Source organism: Oncorhynchus mykiss, chromosome Y (assembly GCF_013265735.2).
Source record: "Oncorhynchus mykiss isolate Arlee chromosome Y, USDA_OmykA_1.1, whole genome shotgun sequence".
Lineage (NCBI taxonomy): Eukaryota > Metazoa > Chordata > Actinopteri > Salmoniformes > Salmonidae > Oncorhynchus > Oncorhynchus mykiss.
In genome coordinates this window covers 37,281,660-37,298,597 of record NC_048593.1, presented here as the reverse complement: position 1 = coordinate 37,298,597, position 16,938 = coordinate 37,281,660, and the positions used below count along the sequence as shown (strand labels likewise).

The 16,938-nt window shown below is 44.1% G+C and overlaps 1 protein-coding gene across 1 annotated transcript; it reads left to right on the top strand.

The window, feature by feature from the left end:
* The first annotated feature begins 2,056 nt into the window (after positions 1–2,056).
* Positions 2,057–14,230, top strand: LOC110510188 (vascular endothelial growth factor C). The gene is made up of 7 exons (XM_036967496.1): positions 2,057–2,684; positions 7,229–7,445; positions 8,748–8,938; positions 9,163–9,293; positions 10,150–10,253; positions 10,447–10,783; positions 12,949–14,230. Exons 1-7 carry the CDS (start codon positions 2,583–2,585, stop codon positions 13,061–13,063), a joined length of 1,197 nt encoding a protein of 398 aa, XP_036823391.1. The 5' UTR covers positions 2,057–2,582; the 3' UTR covers positions 13,064–14,230.
* The last annotated feature ends 2,708 nt before the right edge of the window (positions 14,231–16,938 follow it).

Sequence of the window (16,938 nt, the reverse complement as noted above, 5' to 3'; positions counted from 1 at the left end):
CATCCACAAATTAATACATACTATACGAAATGTAACATATAATACTAATCGGAGTGGCTGTATTTACATTTACAATGTTACATCTACCTCTGAGTCCAAGTTGGTCTGTACGAACTGAGATGACACTTAGTTATCTTTGTCTTCTATTTGGCAGAATAAAACTGGTGCTTCTCCATCTGTTGACTGTCAACACTTTGTTGTCATCAGATCACATCTGTTAAGAGAATCTACAAAGATCTGTTGCATCTATCAATGTGTAGTTTATAAAACAGGTAAATCGACATTATGCTTTGGAACATCCTTTAAAATGGATTCATCCATCTCTCCATTTTAAATCTCTTGTTCGTTCTCAAGACTCTAACGTTAGCAGTGTAGATTTTATTACCTATTTTATGGTTATTGTCTACCATTTCAGCCATATTGGAATTCCCCTTCCTTCACACCTTAGTCTTTGTCTCATAGGAGAGTTCACATTTCTGAGTTGCGTTAGGTGCAAGCTCCAACACGTCCCCGATTGTAAGAGATTTACTGCACACAGATATCTAAGATATGCACTGACAAGACCTGCTACTGTGCACTGGAAAATCCACCTACAGCACATTAAAAACAGGATTTGTATTAATCTAATTTTACATTCACCATACCATGTGGTGTTCAACGTGTGGAGAAAAGAGAGGTAGGTGGCTGAGGGAAGAGCACATCATCACTATTTGCCATATTGTCAATTCTACAAACTGGACAAATCTTCATTGTCCCAATAGAGCTGCTGAGCTTACAGTATACAATGACCAGCTGCTGACTTTATTTGATTTTTTACCTTTATTTAACTGGCTGGTCAGAGCTGAGCTGTGCTCGCTGCCTGGCTGCCTTGGTGGCTGGCAGCCTGACTGGCTGTCCCTGCGCCAGCAGCATGACGCATGATGACGGATGTACAGCAGTTGTACACTAGGGGGACTCAAGCGTTCAACAAGTATGATGTGAGATTGCATCAACTCTTACATTGCATTGAGAAATTGATTAAAGAGCATTGCGTTAATACCAGAGGACCAAACATTTTGAAAATCGTTTCATACAGCATACTAACTCATAAACAGCCCTATTACTGTTCAACTATTTCTGTAGCTCAATCATCCAAAAGAGACGTTGTTGTAGGAATATTCACTCCACAGATCACTGTGACAACACTGACACCCAAGGAAATGCTGAAATAGGGTGAAAGGTACAGATCAAGGGTAAAACCTAATAGGGTGATGTCGAAACATCAGTGATTTACGAAGACAGGCAAGACATATCTCAAGTTTACTGTGCCCTGTTGGCGATGGGAGCGTTGAGGAGGATAGTAGACGATCATACAGCTTATAGCCATAGGGACATCATGCAGTTAAGTATGTGCTGTTTTTTATAGCATTGAATCACAGAATGAGGGCTTCTGCTTCTCCCCTCTATACAGAGCAGTACACTAGACCAGCCTGAGAGGCAGGAGGCTAGGTGGTCTATACAGAGCAGTACAGTAGACCGGCCTGAGAGGCAGGAGGCCAGGTGCTCTATACAGTAGACCAGCCTGAGAGGCAGGAGGCTAGGTGATCTATACAGAGCAGTCCAGTAGACCGGCCTGAGAGGCAGGAGGCCAGGTGCTCTATACAGTAGACCAGCCTGAGAGGCAGGAGGCTAGGTGATCTATACAGAGCAGTACAGTAGACCAGCCTGAGAGGCAGGAGGCTAGGTGATCTATACAGAGCAGTACAGTAGACCCGCCTGAGAGGCAGGAGGCCAGGTGTTAAGAGAGGACGACATTGCCTCAGCATGTTATAGGGAAATATACAGAGTGGGTGTTCAAACATATAGAGATTACAGATATGGAAAATATAGCACCTTAAAAAGCGTACTCAAGGCACACACCCACACACGCACGAACACACAAACACTAACTCCCAGTCTGGAGAGGCGGTGGCAGCTCCTCCCAAAATAGAGAGAGTGGGAGAGAGAGAGAGAGAGAGAGAGAGAGAGAGAGAGAGAGAGAGAGAGAGAGAGAGAGAGAGAGACAGAGAGAGACAGAGAGAGACAGAGAGAGACAGAGAGACCGAGAGAAAGAGAGAGAGACAGAGAGGGGAGTACACTGCTGAGGGAGCCTGTCTGCTGTCACACGTGTCTGCCCTCACCTCCTCTGTACTCTAGCTTCACAGGAGACATACTGCACTCACCACATCTGGACCTACAGGACGTCAATGAGATCTGGCCTCTCAACCTCTACACCTCTTTTCTGATTAACCTAATCTACAAAGAATCTGATCCAAATACAAAGCCTTCCGAGGGAAACTCGATGGCAGAGGTTGTGGAAACACTTGGAAAGAACACAATGATACATGCTGTATGAAGTGAAAGAAAATCCTTCCTGGGGGGGGGGAAATGGTGTGTTTGAAAGGCACTCTACGGGGCTCATCGTATCCACACTCAAGGTCAGTTCCTGGCTAAGGAAAGAGGAAATCCTTGTGCTCTGTGGGATGAGAGTTCAACTGTGGTGCATTAGCTGATCCTTCATCATCTCCCCCTCCACCTGCTCCCCCTTTCATCATCGACACACTATGTGGATGTTGTTATCTTTAGCCGTATGGATTCTCAATGTCACAAATCTCACTCATGGATATGACTATGATGAGTATTACCCAGGCGAGGAGGAAACCAAGGTGAGTAACTAACAACAGGTTTCTGCTCTAGGATTATGTGTCATATTGTACAGTAACGGGACAGATAACAATTCCCCAGATAAATGCTTTTTCTGCATGGTTGAACCTTTATAATGCACAGAACTCTGATTTCAGTTCAGAAATAGGCCTGTGAAAGTATTAGACTAGTGTTGTTGACTACATTAGTTTGTTGACTAATTCAGTTTGTTGACTACATTAGTTTGTTGACTAATTCAGTTTGTTGACTACATCAGTTTGTTGACTAATTCAGTTTGTTGACTAATTCAGTTTGTTGACTACATCAGTTTGTTGACTAAATCTGTTTGTTGACTAAATCCGTTTGTTGACTAAATCTGTTTGTTAACAATCAGTTTGTTGACTACATTAGTTTGTTGACTAATTCAGTTTGTTGACTAAATCTGTTTGTTGACTAAATCCGTTTGTTGACTAAATCTGTTTGTTAACAATCAGTTTGTTGACTAAATCCGTTTGTTGACTAAATCTGTTTGTTAACAATCAGTTTGTTGACTAAATCTGTTTGTTAACAATCAGTTTGTTGACTAAAGCAATCTCTATCGTTCAATAAACAGACAAGACAGGCAGTTTCCCACACTCGTTACTCAGGGCGTAGTTGTTGGTTTCACTACAGTGGGTGTGTCTTTATTTGGCAATACAATCCCCTCCTCTGTGGCTACATTGTGTGTCATTGAAGGTGAATGAATGAATAAATCTTAATGTGCATGTCTATTTCCCCTGTTGAGGGTGGTAGGCCACACCTTTAGACAGACATGTCTACCATTGAAAAGGTTGAATGGAGAGAGGGATTGAGGGATTGTCAATTTGGATAATAGAGTCCAGTGAGGATTTGTTTGAAACACAAGCAAAGTGACTTTTGATGGTTACATTCCACTCAAGAGCCATTCAGAGCTGTGGCTACGTTATAACAATAGTGAGGTAAACTGACAATAGGTTGGGTGTGATGATAAACATTCACTCTGAAGACTATGTCAGATCATGTAGGTTGCAGTGCCTTGTGTGTCATGGTGAGACGCGGTGTGGGTGAAGGGATGATCTCCGCATGTGTATTTCCCACCGTAAAGCATGGAGGAGGAGGTGTGAGGGTGCTTTGCTGGTGACAATGTCTGTGATTTATTTAGAATTCAAGGCACACTTAACCAGCATGGCTACCACAGCATTCTGCAGCGATACACCATCCCATCTGGTTTGCGCTTAGTGGTACTATCATTTATTTTCCAACAAGACAATGACCCAAAACACACCTCCAGGCTGTGTAAGGGCTGTTTGACCAAAGGAAGGAAAAGGAAAAGCAGCCAACAAGTGCTCAGCATATGTGGGAACTCCTTCAAGACTGTTGGAAAAGCATTCCTTATGAAGTTGGTTGAATGCGAATGAGAATGCGTGCAAGAGTGTGTAAAGCTGTCATCAAGGCAAAGGGTGGCTGTTTGAAGAATCTCAAATATAAAATATACACTTTTTTGGTTACTACATGATTCCATATGTGTTATTTTATAGTTTTGATGTCTTCACTATTATTCTACAATGTAGAAAATAGTAACAATAAAGAAAACCCCTGGAATGAGTAGGTGTGTCCACATGTTTTAATGTACTGTATAAATACTTACATACATATATTGACCAATAGTGAACTCAAGGCATCCATCGGAATACGCAGAACTTTGATTATAACAGACATAATAACCTTGTTCCTTATCTCTAAGAAAGAACTTGGCTAATCTCATTGGAAAAAATGTGATCTTGCATTGCTTAGTTTCCCCATACTGGCTCAGTTTCCATGGTGTCGCTGCCAAAGTGCCAGTCTAGCTTTACCAACTCGGATAGATACAACAACAGCATTTGTTTCCAGAATGACAAGGTAGCACCCAGGCTGCTTGGTGGGTGTTGATCTCTGAGGCAGACAGTGATAATGTTACAGTGATGCCCTAGGGATGGATTACAACTTAGTTATAGACATTTCTGATTCTGACTTAATAAATTGTATTCTCCTAATCAAACTCATGTGTATACTACCGTTCAAAAGTTTGGGGTCACTTAGAAATGTCCTTGTTTTTGAAAGAAAAGCTATTTTTTTTGCCCATTAAAATAACATCAAATTGATCCGAAGTACAGTCTAGACATTGTTAATGTTGTAAATGACTATTGTAGCTGGAGGCCCATTATCAGCCACCATCACTCCTGTTGTTCCAATGGCACATTGTGTTAGCTAATCCAAGTTAATAATTTTAAAAGGCTAATTGATCATTAGAAAACCCTTTTGCAATTATGTTAGCACAGCTGAAAACTGTTGTGCTGATTTAAAGTAGCAATAAAACTGGCCTTCTTTAGACTAGGTGAGTATCTGAAGCCAAGTTGCCAAGAAACTGAAGATCTCATACAATGCTGTGTACTACTCCCTTCACAGAACAGAGCAAACTGGCCCTAACCAGAATAGAAAGAGGAGTGGGAGGCCCCGGGGCACAACTGAGCAAGGGGACAAGTGCATTAGAGTGTCTAGTTTGAGAAACCGACGCCTCACAAGTCCTCAACTGGCAGCTTCATTTAATAGTACACGCAAAACACCAGTCTCAACGTCAACAGTGAAGAGACGACTCCGGGATGCTGGCCTTCTAGGAAGAGTTCCTCTGTCCAGTGTCTGTGTTCTTTTGCTCATCTTAATATTTTCTTATTATTGGCCAGTCTGAAATATGGCTTTTTTCTTTGCAACTCTGCCTAGAAAACTAGCATCACTGTTGACGTTGAGACTGGTGTTTTGCGGGTACTATTAAATGAAGCTGTCAATCACACTTCAGTGAAATCAAACTGTCCACTTAGGAAGCAACACTGATTGACAATAAATGTCACATGCTGTTGTGCAAATGGAATCGACAACAGGTGGAAATTATAGGCAATTAGCAAGACACCCCCAATAAAGGAGTGGTTCTGCAGGTGGGGACCACAGACCACTTCTCAGTTCCTATGCTTCCTGGCTGATGTTTTGGTCACTTTTGAATGCTGGCGATGCTTTCACTCTAGTGGTAGCATGAGACGGAGTCTACAACCCACACAAGTGTCTCAGGTAGTGCAGCTCATCCAGGATGGTACATCAATGCGAGTTGTGGCAAGAAGGTTTGCTGTGTCTGTCAGCGTAGTGTCCAGAGCATGGAGGCGCTACCAGGAGACAGGCCAGTACATCAGGAGACGTGGAGGAGGCCGTAGGAGGGCACTGCCAGAGCCCTGCCAAATAACCTATAGCAGAACACAAATGTGCATGTGTCTGCTCAAACGGTCAGAAACAGACTCCATGAGGGTGGTATGAGGGCCCGACGTCCACAGGTGGGGGTTGTGCTTACAGCCCAACACCGTGCAGGACGTTTGGCATTTGCCAGAGAACACCAAGATTGGCAAATTCGCCACTGGCGCCCTGTGCTCTTCACAGATGAAAGCAGGTTCACACTGAGCATGTGACAGACGTGACAGTCTGGAGACGCCATGGAGAACGTTTTGCTGCCTGCAACATCCCCCAGCATCACCGGTTTGGCGGTGGGTCAGTCATGGTGTGGGGTGGCATTTCCATGTGCTCACCAGAGGTAGCCTGACTGCCATTAGGTACCGAGATGAGATCCTCAGACCCCTTGTGAGACCATATGCTGGTGCGGTTGGCCCTGGGTTCCTCCTAATGCAAGACAATGCTAGACCTCATGTGGCTGGAGTGTGTCAGCAGTTCCTGCAAGAGGAAGGCATTGATGCTATGGACTGGCCCGCCCGTTCCCCAGACCTGAATCCAATTGAGCACATCTGGGACATCATGTCTCGCTCCATCCACCAACCCCACGTTGCACCACAGACTGTCCAGGAGTTGGCGGATGCTTTAGTCCAGGTCTGGGAGGAGATCCCTCAGGAGACCATCCGCCACCTCATCAGGAGCATGCCCAGGCGTTGTAGGGAGGTAATACAGGCACGTGGAGGCCACACACTACTGAGCCTCATTTTGACTTGTTTTAAGGACATTACATCAAAGTTGGATCAGCCTGTAGTGTGGTTTTCCACTTTAATTTGGAGTGTGACTCCAAATCCAGACCTCCATGGGATGATCAATTTGATTTCCATTGATAATTTTTGTGTGATTTTGTTGTCAGCACATTCAACTATTCAAATAAAAAAGTATTTAATAAGAATATTTCATTCATTCAGATCTAGGATGTGTTATTTTAGTGTTCCCTTTATTTTTTTGAGCAGTGTATTAGGTGTAATAAACTCTGTTGAGACACTCAATAAACTCTGTTGAGACACTCAAACTCTGTTGAGACACTCAATAAACTCTGTTGAGACACTCAATAAACTCTGTTGAGACACTCAATAAACTCTGTTGAGATACTCAATAAACTCTGTTGAGATACTCAATAAACTCTGTTGAGACACTCAATAAATGTGTACATAGTATATTGCAGTGCATAATCAACTGAATTGATTTTGATTGAATTTTGTTAGATCAAATATATAAATCTGTTCATTTTGTTCGTCGATAGGCCCCGCTGGTTGGGGAGGGACTCAGTGATTTAGACACAGTGTCTAATGTGGACGAGCTGGTGGAGCTGTTGTACCCAGAGTACAGTCTGGTGCAGAATTGCCTACGTAGGAAAACCCAGCGCACCTCCACTCCTCTCCATGCTGAAGACGACGTCTGGGCCTGGGGCAAGCCCAGGGAGGGGGCACTGTACAAGTCTGACGACGGCACCTTTGACGGTAAGGCTCTTCAGTTAATTGGCCCTAATAACAGCCTACACCGATAGAGAAAGAAAGTTGTCTTCCCATCCCACAGGGTGCAGAATTTTGTGTGATAACCCCATTTCTCTTTCCCCAAACCCACAAATGGGTGTCTTTGTTAAAAGGAGAAAGAAAGGACTTTGTTCATTTTCCTAACAGTTAAAGAGGCCCCTCACTCCCCCCCCCCCCTTCCCCACTCATTAGAGACTGAGTGCTCCAGTTTAAAGCAGAGATTCAGGCTGTCAGCATAGACTAGCTGTGTCTGCTTCCTGATCACAGGAGCTCATCCCAGAAGATGTAGGTCCTACTGGAGAGCTGAGGTGACCACTACCACGTAAGCGACAATGACATGAGGTGACCTGACCTGACCTCAGTTCCCTCCAGATGCTATTGAGAGAAAGTGGTAGAAATGGCACATGACACAACAGTTGAACTTGCTCCATTGCCTTTCATTGATCATCCCCAACCTCTATGAAATGACCCCAGAAACAATTCAAAGAAACCAATCAGATCCAGTGACTAGAACTCTTCTAAAGAAATCAATCAGACCTAGTGACTAAAGCGTTTCTAAAGAAACCACTCATGCTGGAAAATTGACCACGACCAGTGCCAGTCAGAAGGAGGCCATATTGAATTAGTTACCGAGACAAATTGCACATAATTATGGTGGTCATCTGACAACAGAGATTGCACTAAAAAGGAAATGATTTGTTGAATTCAATCCTTCATCAAATGACATCTCTCATAATGTGGCTTAGTTTGTGGCAGTGTGGCTCTGTGATTATTGGAATGGGCTTTCCAAAAGGAAATTAACCATTACAAAAATCTAACTAGGTGTGGGTACAATGTCGTTGGATGTTGCAACCAACCAAGCAACATAACCTAATCCTAATGCAGCAGCATTATTAGCAGGGTGACTTAAGATGGTCAAGAACAGAATGTTCCGGATGTTCTATTGTATTCCATATCACTCAGGATATTCTTTATATCCCTGATAACCTCTGTTGCTGTTCCTCCATTCATCCCTGATAATCTGTCTGTTAATGTTCCTCCATTCATCCCTGATAACCTGTCTGTTGCTGTTCCTCCATTCATCCCTGATAACCTGTCTGTTGCTGTTCCTCCATTCATCCCTGATAACCTGTCTGTTGCTGTTCCTCCATTCATCCCTGATAACCTGTCTGTTGCTGTTCCTCCATTCATCCCTGATAACCTGTCTGTTGCTGTTCCTCCATTCATCCCTGATAACCTGTCTATTGATGTTCCTCCATTCATCCCCAGTTATTCTGGAGGAGATCCAGCGTACCATGTGCAGTCCTCGGGAGGTGTGTCTGGAGGTGTCTAAAGAGTACCCAGAGAGCACCCGTCACTTCTACATGCCTCGCTGTGTGTCTGTGCACCGCTGTGGGGGCTGCTGTACCCACGAGGGTCTGTACTGCACCAACACCAGCCATACTTACAGCAACAAGACGGTGAGCAACAGAGGACAAACTAGATATCATTCAAAATGTTCAACAATGCTGACACTCAAGTAAAGTTGCTCTTAAACTGTAATAACATTAGTAAGGACAGTCTATTAACATGTTTCAACATATGTGAGTTGTCGTTTCATAGTATACAGTAAGAAAGGATATAAGGTAGAGCCCAAATCTGAACGCCAGTCATTGACACAGTGTTGTTTCTCCTGTGGACTCAGCTGCTGGAGATGACTCACCGTGAACACTCTGTGGTGATGGTGGCGTTCGTCAACCACACATCCTGTGAGTGTCTGTCCAAGAGGCCCCAGCACTCCGTCATCAGGAGGGCTGCTGCAGCCCACCTCACCGTGTGAGTGAGTAGTGGGGAGTAGTCACCTTCAAGACGCAACATCTGCCCCTGCCGATCGAGATACAATGTGGACACACACACACACAATTATTATTAAGCAATACCGTTTTCAATAGCAATACCGTTTTCAATAGCAATAGCGTTTTCAATAGCAATACCGTTTTCAATAGCAATAGCGTTTTCAATAGCAATACCGTTTGGTTCATGTTGAACAACATCTTTTAGGTAGGTAGCCTAGCGGCTAAGTGCTTTGGGCCAGTAACCAAAAGGTCGCTGGTTCGAATCCCCAAGCAAACTAGGTGAAAATTCTGTCCATATGCCCTTGAGCAAGGCACTTAACTCTCTATGCTCCTGTAAGTTGCTCTGGATAAGAGCGTCTGCTAAATGAAAAAAAATGAAAAAAAAATGTGAGAAGGTACAATGTAACAATATAGCTGTCTGACTTTAGACAAGGATACTGAAACATTCCATCTGATCCTATCAGATGTGGACAACAACAAGGGTGTGACGATGCAAGGGAATGAGCTAGATCATCAGATATTTGGTCAAAAGTGCTTTGAGTGTGCATTTGCCTTTGAACTGAAGCCATGTGGAAGAGGCCATGTTTCCCCCTACTCTCCTCTCCCTGTGTCCAGCCTAACTGCTCTCGACTGCTGTGTGTAGGCTGTCTGCCAGGCCAAGGCCAGCAGGGAGGAGAGCCAGATTCAGTTCCCTCTCACAGGGAGGAGCCACATGCCGCCCATGGTGTCCAGCCCCTTCACAGGAATGCTTTGTGAGAGTAGCCAAGCAGTCCCCCTAAGCCAAGAAAAGACCTCTGATCTGATCCTGGCCTGTGTGTCCCTGCTTGCCTCTGCAGGTGTTCTCCGCCAGATGTTCCCTGCAGTACAGGACTGGTCTGGGACCCCACCAGCTGCCTGTGTGTTCCCATGGACACAAGCTTCTTCTCCGAGAGAGAGCTGGGTAAGTTAAACTAACTCCATACCCATACAACCCCAGTACAGTCGTTTCTGTTCGCCAACACCCAGAGATACCTCATAGGTCAGAGAGTTGGCAAATTAGGACGATATACATTGAAGTGACATGTACTAAACCACATGACGTCTGTCAATAAGGGACACTCAATAGCATCTCTCCTCTCCACCATCTGGTGCAGAACCCCTGGAGTCGGCCTTGCTGGCGCTGTGTGGCCCCAACAAAATCCTGGACGAGGACAGCTGTGAGTGTGTGTGTGAGAACGGTCTGACAGAGGCCAGCTGTGGGCTGGGCTGGCGTCTAGACCAGGTGTCCTGTGAGTGTCTCTGTGAGGACCAGCCCGCCCCGGGGACCTGCCCTCCCAACCAACGCTGGGACCCAGAGCTGTGTGGCTGTGTGTGCCGGGCAGAGTGCCCCCGTAGCCAGCCTCTCAACCCAGAGACGTGCCTGTGCCAGTGCAGGGATAGCCCTCAGACCTGCCTGCTAGAGGGCAAGAGGTTCAACGCACACAACTGCAGGTAAGAAATAGAATCTAACACAGAATACATTTCATATGATGCAGGATGTCCCCATAGACCTTTATAGAACCCCCCCCCCCCCGAGTACTATTCCCAGAACTATGATGCTGTCACAGTGACCTAAGTTGGATCGGACAGCGTGGGAACAAAAAGCTATTACTGTTATAGGTACAGTTATTTTTATTTGAAAAGAGCAAAACACAACATCTAAACCGCTGTTTTATTTTTTTATTTTATTTCACCTTTATTTAACCAGGTAGGCTAGTTGAGAACAAGTTCTCATTTACAATTGCGACCTGGACTAATAGTATATGGACACCTGCTCGTCGAATATCTCATTCCAAAATCATGGGCATTAATATGGGGTTAGTTTGCTGCTATTACAGCCTCCACTTTTCTGGGAAGACTTTCCACTAGATGTTGGAACATTGCAGCCATAACAGCCTCCACTCTTCTGGGAAGGCTTTCCACTAGATGTAGGAACATTGCTGCGGGGACTTCCATTCAGCCACAGGAGAATTAGTGAGGTCAGGGCTCTGATGTTGAGTGATTAGGCCTGGCTCGAGGTTGGCATTCTAATTCATTCCAAAGGTGTTCGATGGTGTTGAGGTCAGGGCTCTGTGCAGGCCAGTCAAGTTCTTCCACACCGATCTAAACAAATAATTTCTGTATGGACCTCACCTCGTTCACATTGCATTGTAATGCTGAAACAGGAAAGGGTCTTCCCCAAACTGTTGTCACAAAGTTGGAAGCACAGAATCGTCAAGAATGTCCTTTTATGCTGTAGCGTTAAGATATCCCTTCACTGGAATTAAGGGGCCTAGCCTGAACCATGAAAAACAGCCACAGACCATTATTCCTCTTCCACCAAACTTTACAGTTGACACTATGCATTCGGGCAGAGAGCGTTCTCCTGGCATCTGCCAGATGGTGCAGCGTGATTCATCACTCCAGAGAATGCGCTTCCACTGCTCCAGAGTCCAATGCCGGCGAGCTTTACACCATTCCAGCCAACACTTAGCATTGCACATGGTGATCTTAGGCTTGTCTGCAGCTGCTCGGCCATGGAAACCCATTTCATGAAGCTCCCGACGGACAGTTCTTGTGCTGATATTGCTTCCAGAGGCAGTTTGGAACTCGTAGTGAGTGTTGCAACCAAGGACAGTGTATTTTGAAAAAACAAAAATATAGTATTTTCAGCTATTTGAAGCTGGTGTACAAAACCGAAAGTAAAAGACACAAAAACTCAACTTAATAATGGGATGCATAGAAATAGAGCACATAGAACAGATCTACTGCTTCTTAGACTTGCTTTCAATAAGAATTACAGATCTATAACTCACATTTCTTTGTAAATTTGGTCAGGTTGCCCAGAAAGTTACATATTGCAGCTTTAAATACTGAATGGTATGATGTTAAATACTGTATGGTATAATTAAGCAATAAGACCTGCGGTGGTGTGGTATATCGCCAATATACCACGGCTAAGGGCTGTTCTTAGGCACGACGCAACGCTATTATAAACTGGTTACCAATGTAATTAGAACAGCAAAAAGTATTTTTTTTTGTCATACCCACATGGTCTGATATACCACGTCTTTCAGCCAATCAGCAGTGAGGGCTCGAACCATCCCCGTTATAATCTTAAATACTGAATGTTATCATGTTAAATACTCTGTATGCTATTATAATGTCAAATACTGTATGGTATAATGTTAAATACTGAATGGGTATAATGAGCAATACACATTTCAGTGGAACGTAGTTCACAGTTCTACACATCTGTTAAACGTAACCATAACTACAGAAATATTATAAACACTTCCCGATAGTAACAAGAATTACATAAGAAGTACAACTCTAGCGTGAGAATTCATATCCTGCTTCCATCCCTTAACATGAAGCTGAGGCAAGGCACCTGACACATTTCTTTGGAATGGAGAAACAAGATTTTCCAGTAAGCACAGAATTCCCCTCTCCAGCAAGAGATTTTTTTTTAACACTGGAAAGAATCATTAAGGCTATGGGGATTGGTCCCAGATTACACGCACACGCATAAGTAGCCTACACACGCAGGGTCATGCACGCAGCCCACAGTTATATTGAAACTACATTACATTGCGTAAAACCAACAGTTCTGTCTGTTTCTCTTCCCCTACACCAAGCTGTTACCGGCTGCCCTGCAGAAAGCCACACAACAGCTGTCCAACAGGCTTCTACTACAGCCACTACGTCTGCCAGTGCATACCCAACCACATGAGGTCAGGGGAGTGGAACTGACAAAGCTGGCGTTACCAGCACCGGTGTTACCAGTACCGGTGTTACCAGCACCGGTGTTACCAGCACTGGTGCCAAACTCTAGGGTCAATGTACTGTAACTGTATGGTGGAAACGAGGCGGTGTGTTTGCAATGTAGAGCCGGTAGATGGAGGCTAGAATAGGGGAATGTTTATTTAATGAATTCTCCTGATAGGCTGCGAGGCTCTCCATCGTCAGACCAGGGAACATACAATGAAGCACACAACGATGCAGTCGTCTAGATACTGCAGGTCATGGTCTGAATCATGGACATTATTGACATTGCCTCAGATTCATTATGTGTGGCTGTTCAAATGAGAAAAAAAATATTCATTCCATAAAATGAAATAATTTTCAATTATCTGACATTGATATTTATTGCAAGTGACCCTGCAGCTCTCCGAGATGACGATGACGTAACTGGGAAGAAACGCCCTGACATGAGAAGGAAGACAAAAGACTGAAATATAAAGCCCATGCATATACTGTATTGTACAAAACGTGTGACTGTAGTCAGTGGTGGCTGTGAATGAAAAGTGTGTTTTTAATGTCATATCCTATTTGTATTGTATTTAAAATACACGCTATTGATAAAATAAAATACAAACTTGATTGGCTTTGGTAAATGTGTACGGTGTGTGTTTGATAAGAGTTTTGTGACAAGAAGTTTGGCAACAGACTATGGGAACCAGACCAGACTGGCACCATGGAGAGTGTGATGTGATGTCTCCAATCACAAAACAAAGGCATCGAAAAACACACACTCCTGCAGTGAAAATGGATCCAAGACCTTTGTCTCAAATTCCTCATACCAGCCGTATGTGTTTGGAACAATAAACACTATCTCGAGGTTAATTGCAGAGAGATCTAATTCCCGTCTGGCTTGTGTCTTTAGAAACTGCCATCCACAGTTGGTACTCTAAACCAGCGCAGCCCTCTGTACAGAAACAGGACTGCATAGCTAAACTCTGTGATAGTTGCAGTAGTTAGTTTGGTTTATAAGTAGGCCTACAGAGTAGAGACAGTACTTTAGACGGTTGACTTATGGTCAAGGATGATATATGTTTTGTTAGCGGAAAGGTCACTTTTTTTGTTTTTACAAAGTTCAATATTGTGAATCTCAATTTCAAGGCTACACCACCGTCTCAAAGTGTCAATTAAAGTGTCAATTAATCTCATGAAATGTATTTTTCTCAGTTACTATGATTGAAGGGGAGGAATGGGAAGACACACAGTTCTCTTTGATGCTCTTCCTAAATCCTGTTAGTATAAATTGTGGAAAAGATACCATGTAATGCCTATGGCCAGAATAGTCAAGTCTGAATCTGCCCTGTGAAGAGTCTCTTCCAGCTTTGTGTTGTTCCTAAACCTGGAGCAACAACTCTTACTTTCAATCAACAGTTACTATGATTGAGAGGAAGGAATGGGAAGACACACAGCTCTCATTGATGCTCTTCCTAAATCTTCCTGGTATAAATTATGGAAAACATACTATGTTATGCCTGTGGCCAGGACAGTCAAGTCTGAATCTGCCCTGTGAAGTCTTAATAACCATCATGAATTATTCTGAATAAACAACTCATTGCAGCAACCTGTAGATTTGGCACACATTATGAGACGCTGGACAAGTTAATTTACTAGTTCTCACCTCTGTAAAAAAAATAACTGACAGAGAGAAGTACAGAGTGGCAGTATAAGATTGAAACCAGCTGTCTACATTCAAATGGAGAGGTAGCAATACAACTGTTGTAAGTGTATTAGTGCTGCTAGGGATGTATGAGTGCTGCTAGGGGTGTATGAGTGCTGCTAGGGATGTATGAGTGCCTATTGCTAGGGGTGTATGCGTGCTGCTAGGGGTGTATGAGTGCCTATCGCTAGGGGCGTTTGAGTGCCTGCTGCTAGGGGCGTATGAGTGCCTGCTGCTAGGGGCGTATGAGTGCCTATTGCTAGGGGCGTGTGAGTGCCTATCGCTAGGGGCGTATGAGTGGCTATCGCTGCTAGGGGTGTATGAGTGCTGCTAGGGGCATATGAGTGCCTATTGCTAGGGGTGTATGAGTGCTACTATGGGTGTATAAGTGCTGCTATGGGTGTATGAGTGCTGCTATGGGTGTATGAGTGCCTGCTGCTAGGGGTGTATGAGTGCTGCTAGGGGTGTATGAGTGCTGCTAGGGATGTATGAGTGCTGCTAGGGGTGTATGACTGCTGCTAGGGGTGTATGAATGCTGCTAGGGATGTATGAGTGCTTCTAGGGGTGTATGAATGCTGCTAGGGGTGTATGAATGCTGCTAGGGATGTATGAGTGCTGCTAGGGGTGTATGAATGCTGCTAGGGGTGTATGAGTGCTGCTAGGGGTGTATGAGTGCTGCTAGGGATGTATGAGTGCTGCTAGGGGTGTATGACTGCTGCTAGGGGTGTATGAATGCTGCTAGGGATGTATGAGTGCTTCTAGGGGTGTATGAATGCTGCTAGGGGTGTATGAATGCTGCTAGGGATGTATGAGTGCTGCTAGGGGTGTATGAATGCTGCTAGGGGTGTATGAGTGCCTGCTGCTAGGGGTGTATGAGTGCCTATGGTCTCAGCAATCACCACCACAGCAGGAGAAAATGATTGACTTGCTTTGCCCCTCATCTGGAGAGAGGGAGGTTAACAACCCAGCAGGAATACTGTAATTGGGTGTTAGTTCTTTACAGCGGCAACAGCATGGACAACTCAGTCTCACAGTATCTTCACATATACAACCAAATATAAGTATGGATATCCTGTCAATTTCTTTTCCTGCATCACCTGTTCAAAACATACAGTGCCTTGCGAAAGTATTCGGCCCCCTTGAACTTTGCGACCTTTTGCCACATTTCAGGCTTCAAACATAAAGATATAAAACTGTATTTTTTTAAGAAGAATCAACAACAAGTGGGACACAATCATGAAGTGGAACGACATTTATTGGATATTTCAAACTTTTTTAACAAATCAAAAACTGAAAAATTGGGCGTGCAAAATTATTCAGCCCCCTTAAGTTAATACTTTGTAGCGCCACCTTTTGCTGCGATTACAGCTGTAAGTCGCTTGGGGTATGTCTCTATCAGTTTTGCACATCGAGAGACTGAAATTTTTTCCCCATTCCTCCTTGCAAAACAGCTCGAGCTCAGTGAGGTTGGATGGAGAGCATTTGTGAACAGCAGTTTTCAGTTCTTTCCACAGATTCTCGATTGGATTCAGGTCTGGACTTTGACTTGGCCATTCTAACACCTGGATATGTTTATTTTTGAACCATTCCATTGTAGATTTTGCTTTATGTTTTGGATCATTGTCTTGTTGGAAGACAAATCTCCGTCCCAGTCTCAGGTCTTTTGCAGACTCCATCAGGTTTTCTTCCAGAATGGTCCTGTATTTGGCTCCATCCATCTTCCCATCAATTTTAACCATCTTCCCTGTCCCTGCTGAAGAAAAGCAGGCCCAAACCATGATGCTGCCACCACCATGTTTGACAGTGGGGATGGTGTGTTCAGCTGTGTAGCTTTTACGCCAAACATAACGTTTTGCATTGTTGCCAAAAAGTTCAATTTTGGTTTCATCTGACCAGAGCACCTTCTTCCACATGTTTGGTGTGTCTCCCAGGTGGCTTGTGGCAAACTTTAAACTACAATTTTTATGGATATCTTTAAGAAATGGCTTTCTTCTTGCCACTCTTCCATAAAGGCCAGATTTGTTCAATATACAACTGATTGTTGTCCTATGGACAGAATCTCCCACCTCAGCTGTAGATCTCTGCAGTTCATCCAGAGTGATCATGGGCCTCTTGGCTGCATCTCTGATCAGACTTCTCCTTGTATGAGCTGAAAGTTTAGAGGGACGGC

What these genes read in the sequence shown, in the direction of transcription:
- LOC110510188 (XM_036967496.1), top strand. Translation starts at nt 2,583, where the DNA reads ATGTGGATGTTGTTATCTTTAGCCGTATGGATTCTCAATGTCACAAAT. An exon ending in GCTGCAGCCCACCTCACCGT is followed by an intron (nt 9,294 to 10,149) that starts GTGAGTGAGTAG and finishes TTGCCTCTGCAG; the next exon opens with GTGTTCTCCGCCAGATGTTC. An exon ending in TTCAACGCACACAACTGCAG is followed by an intron (nt 10,784 to 12,948) that starts GTAAGAAATAGA and finishes CCCTACACCAAG; the next exon opens with CTGTTACCGGCTGCCCTGCA.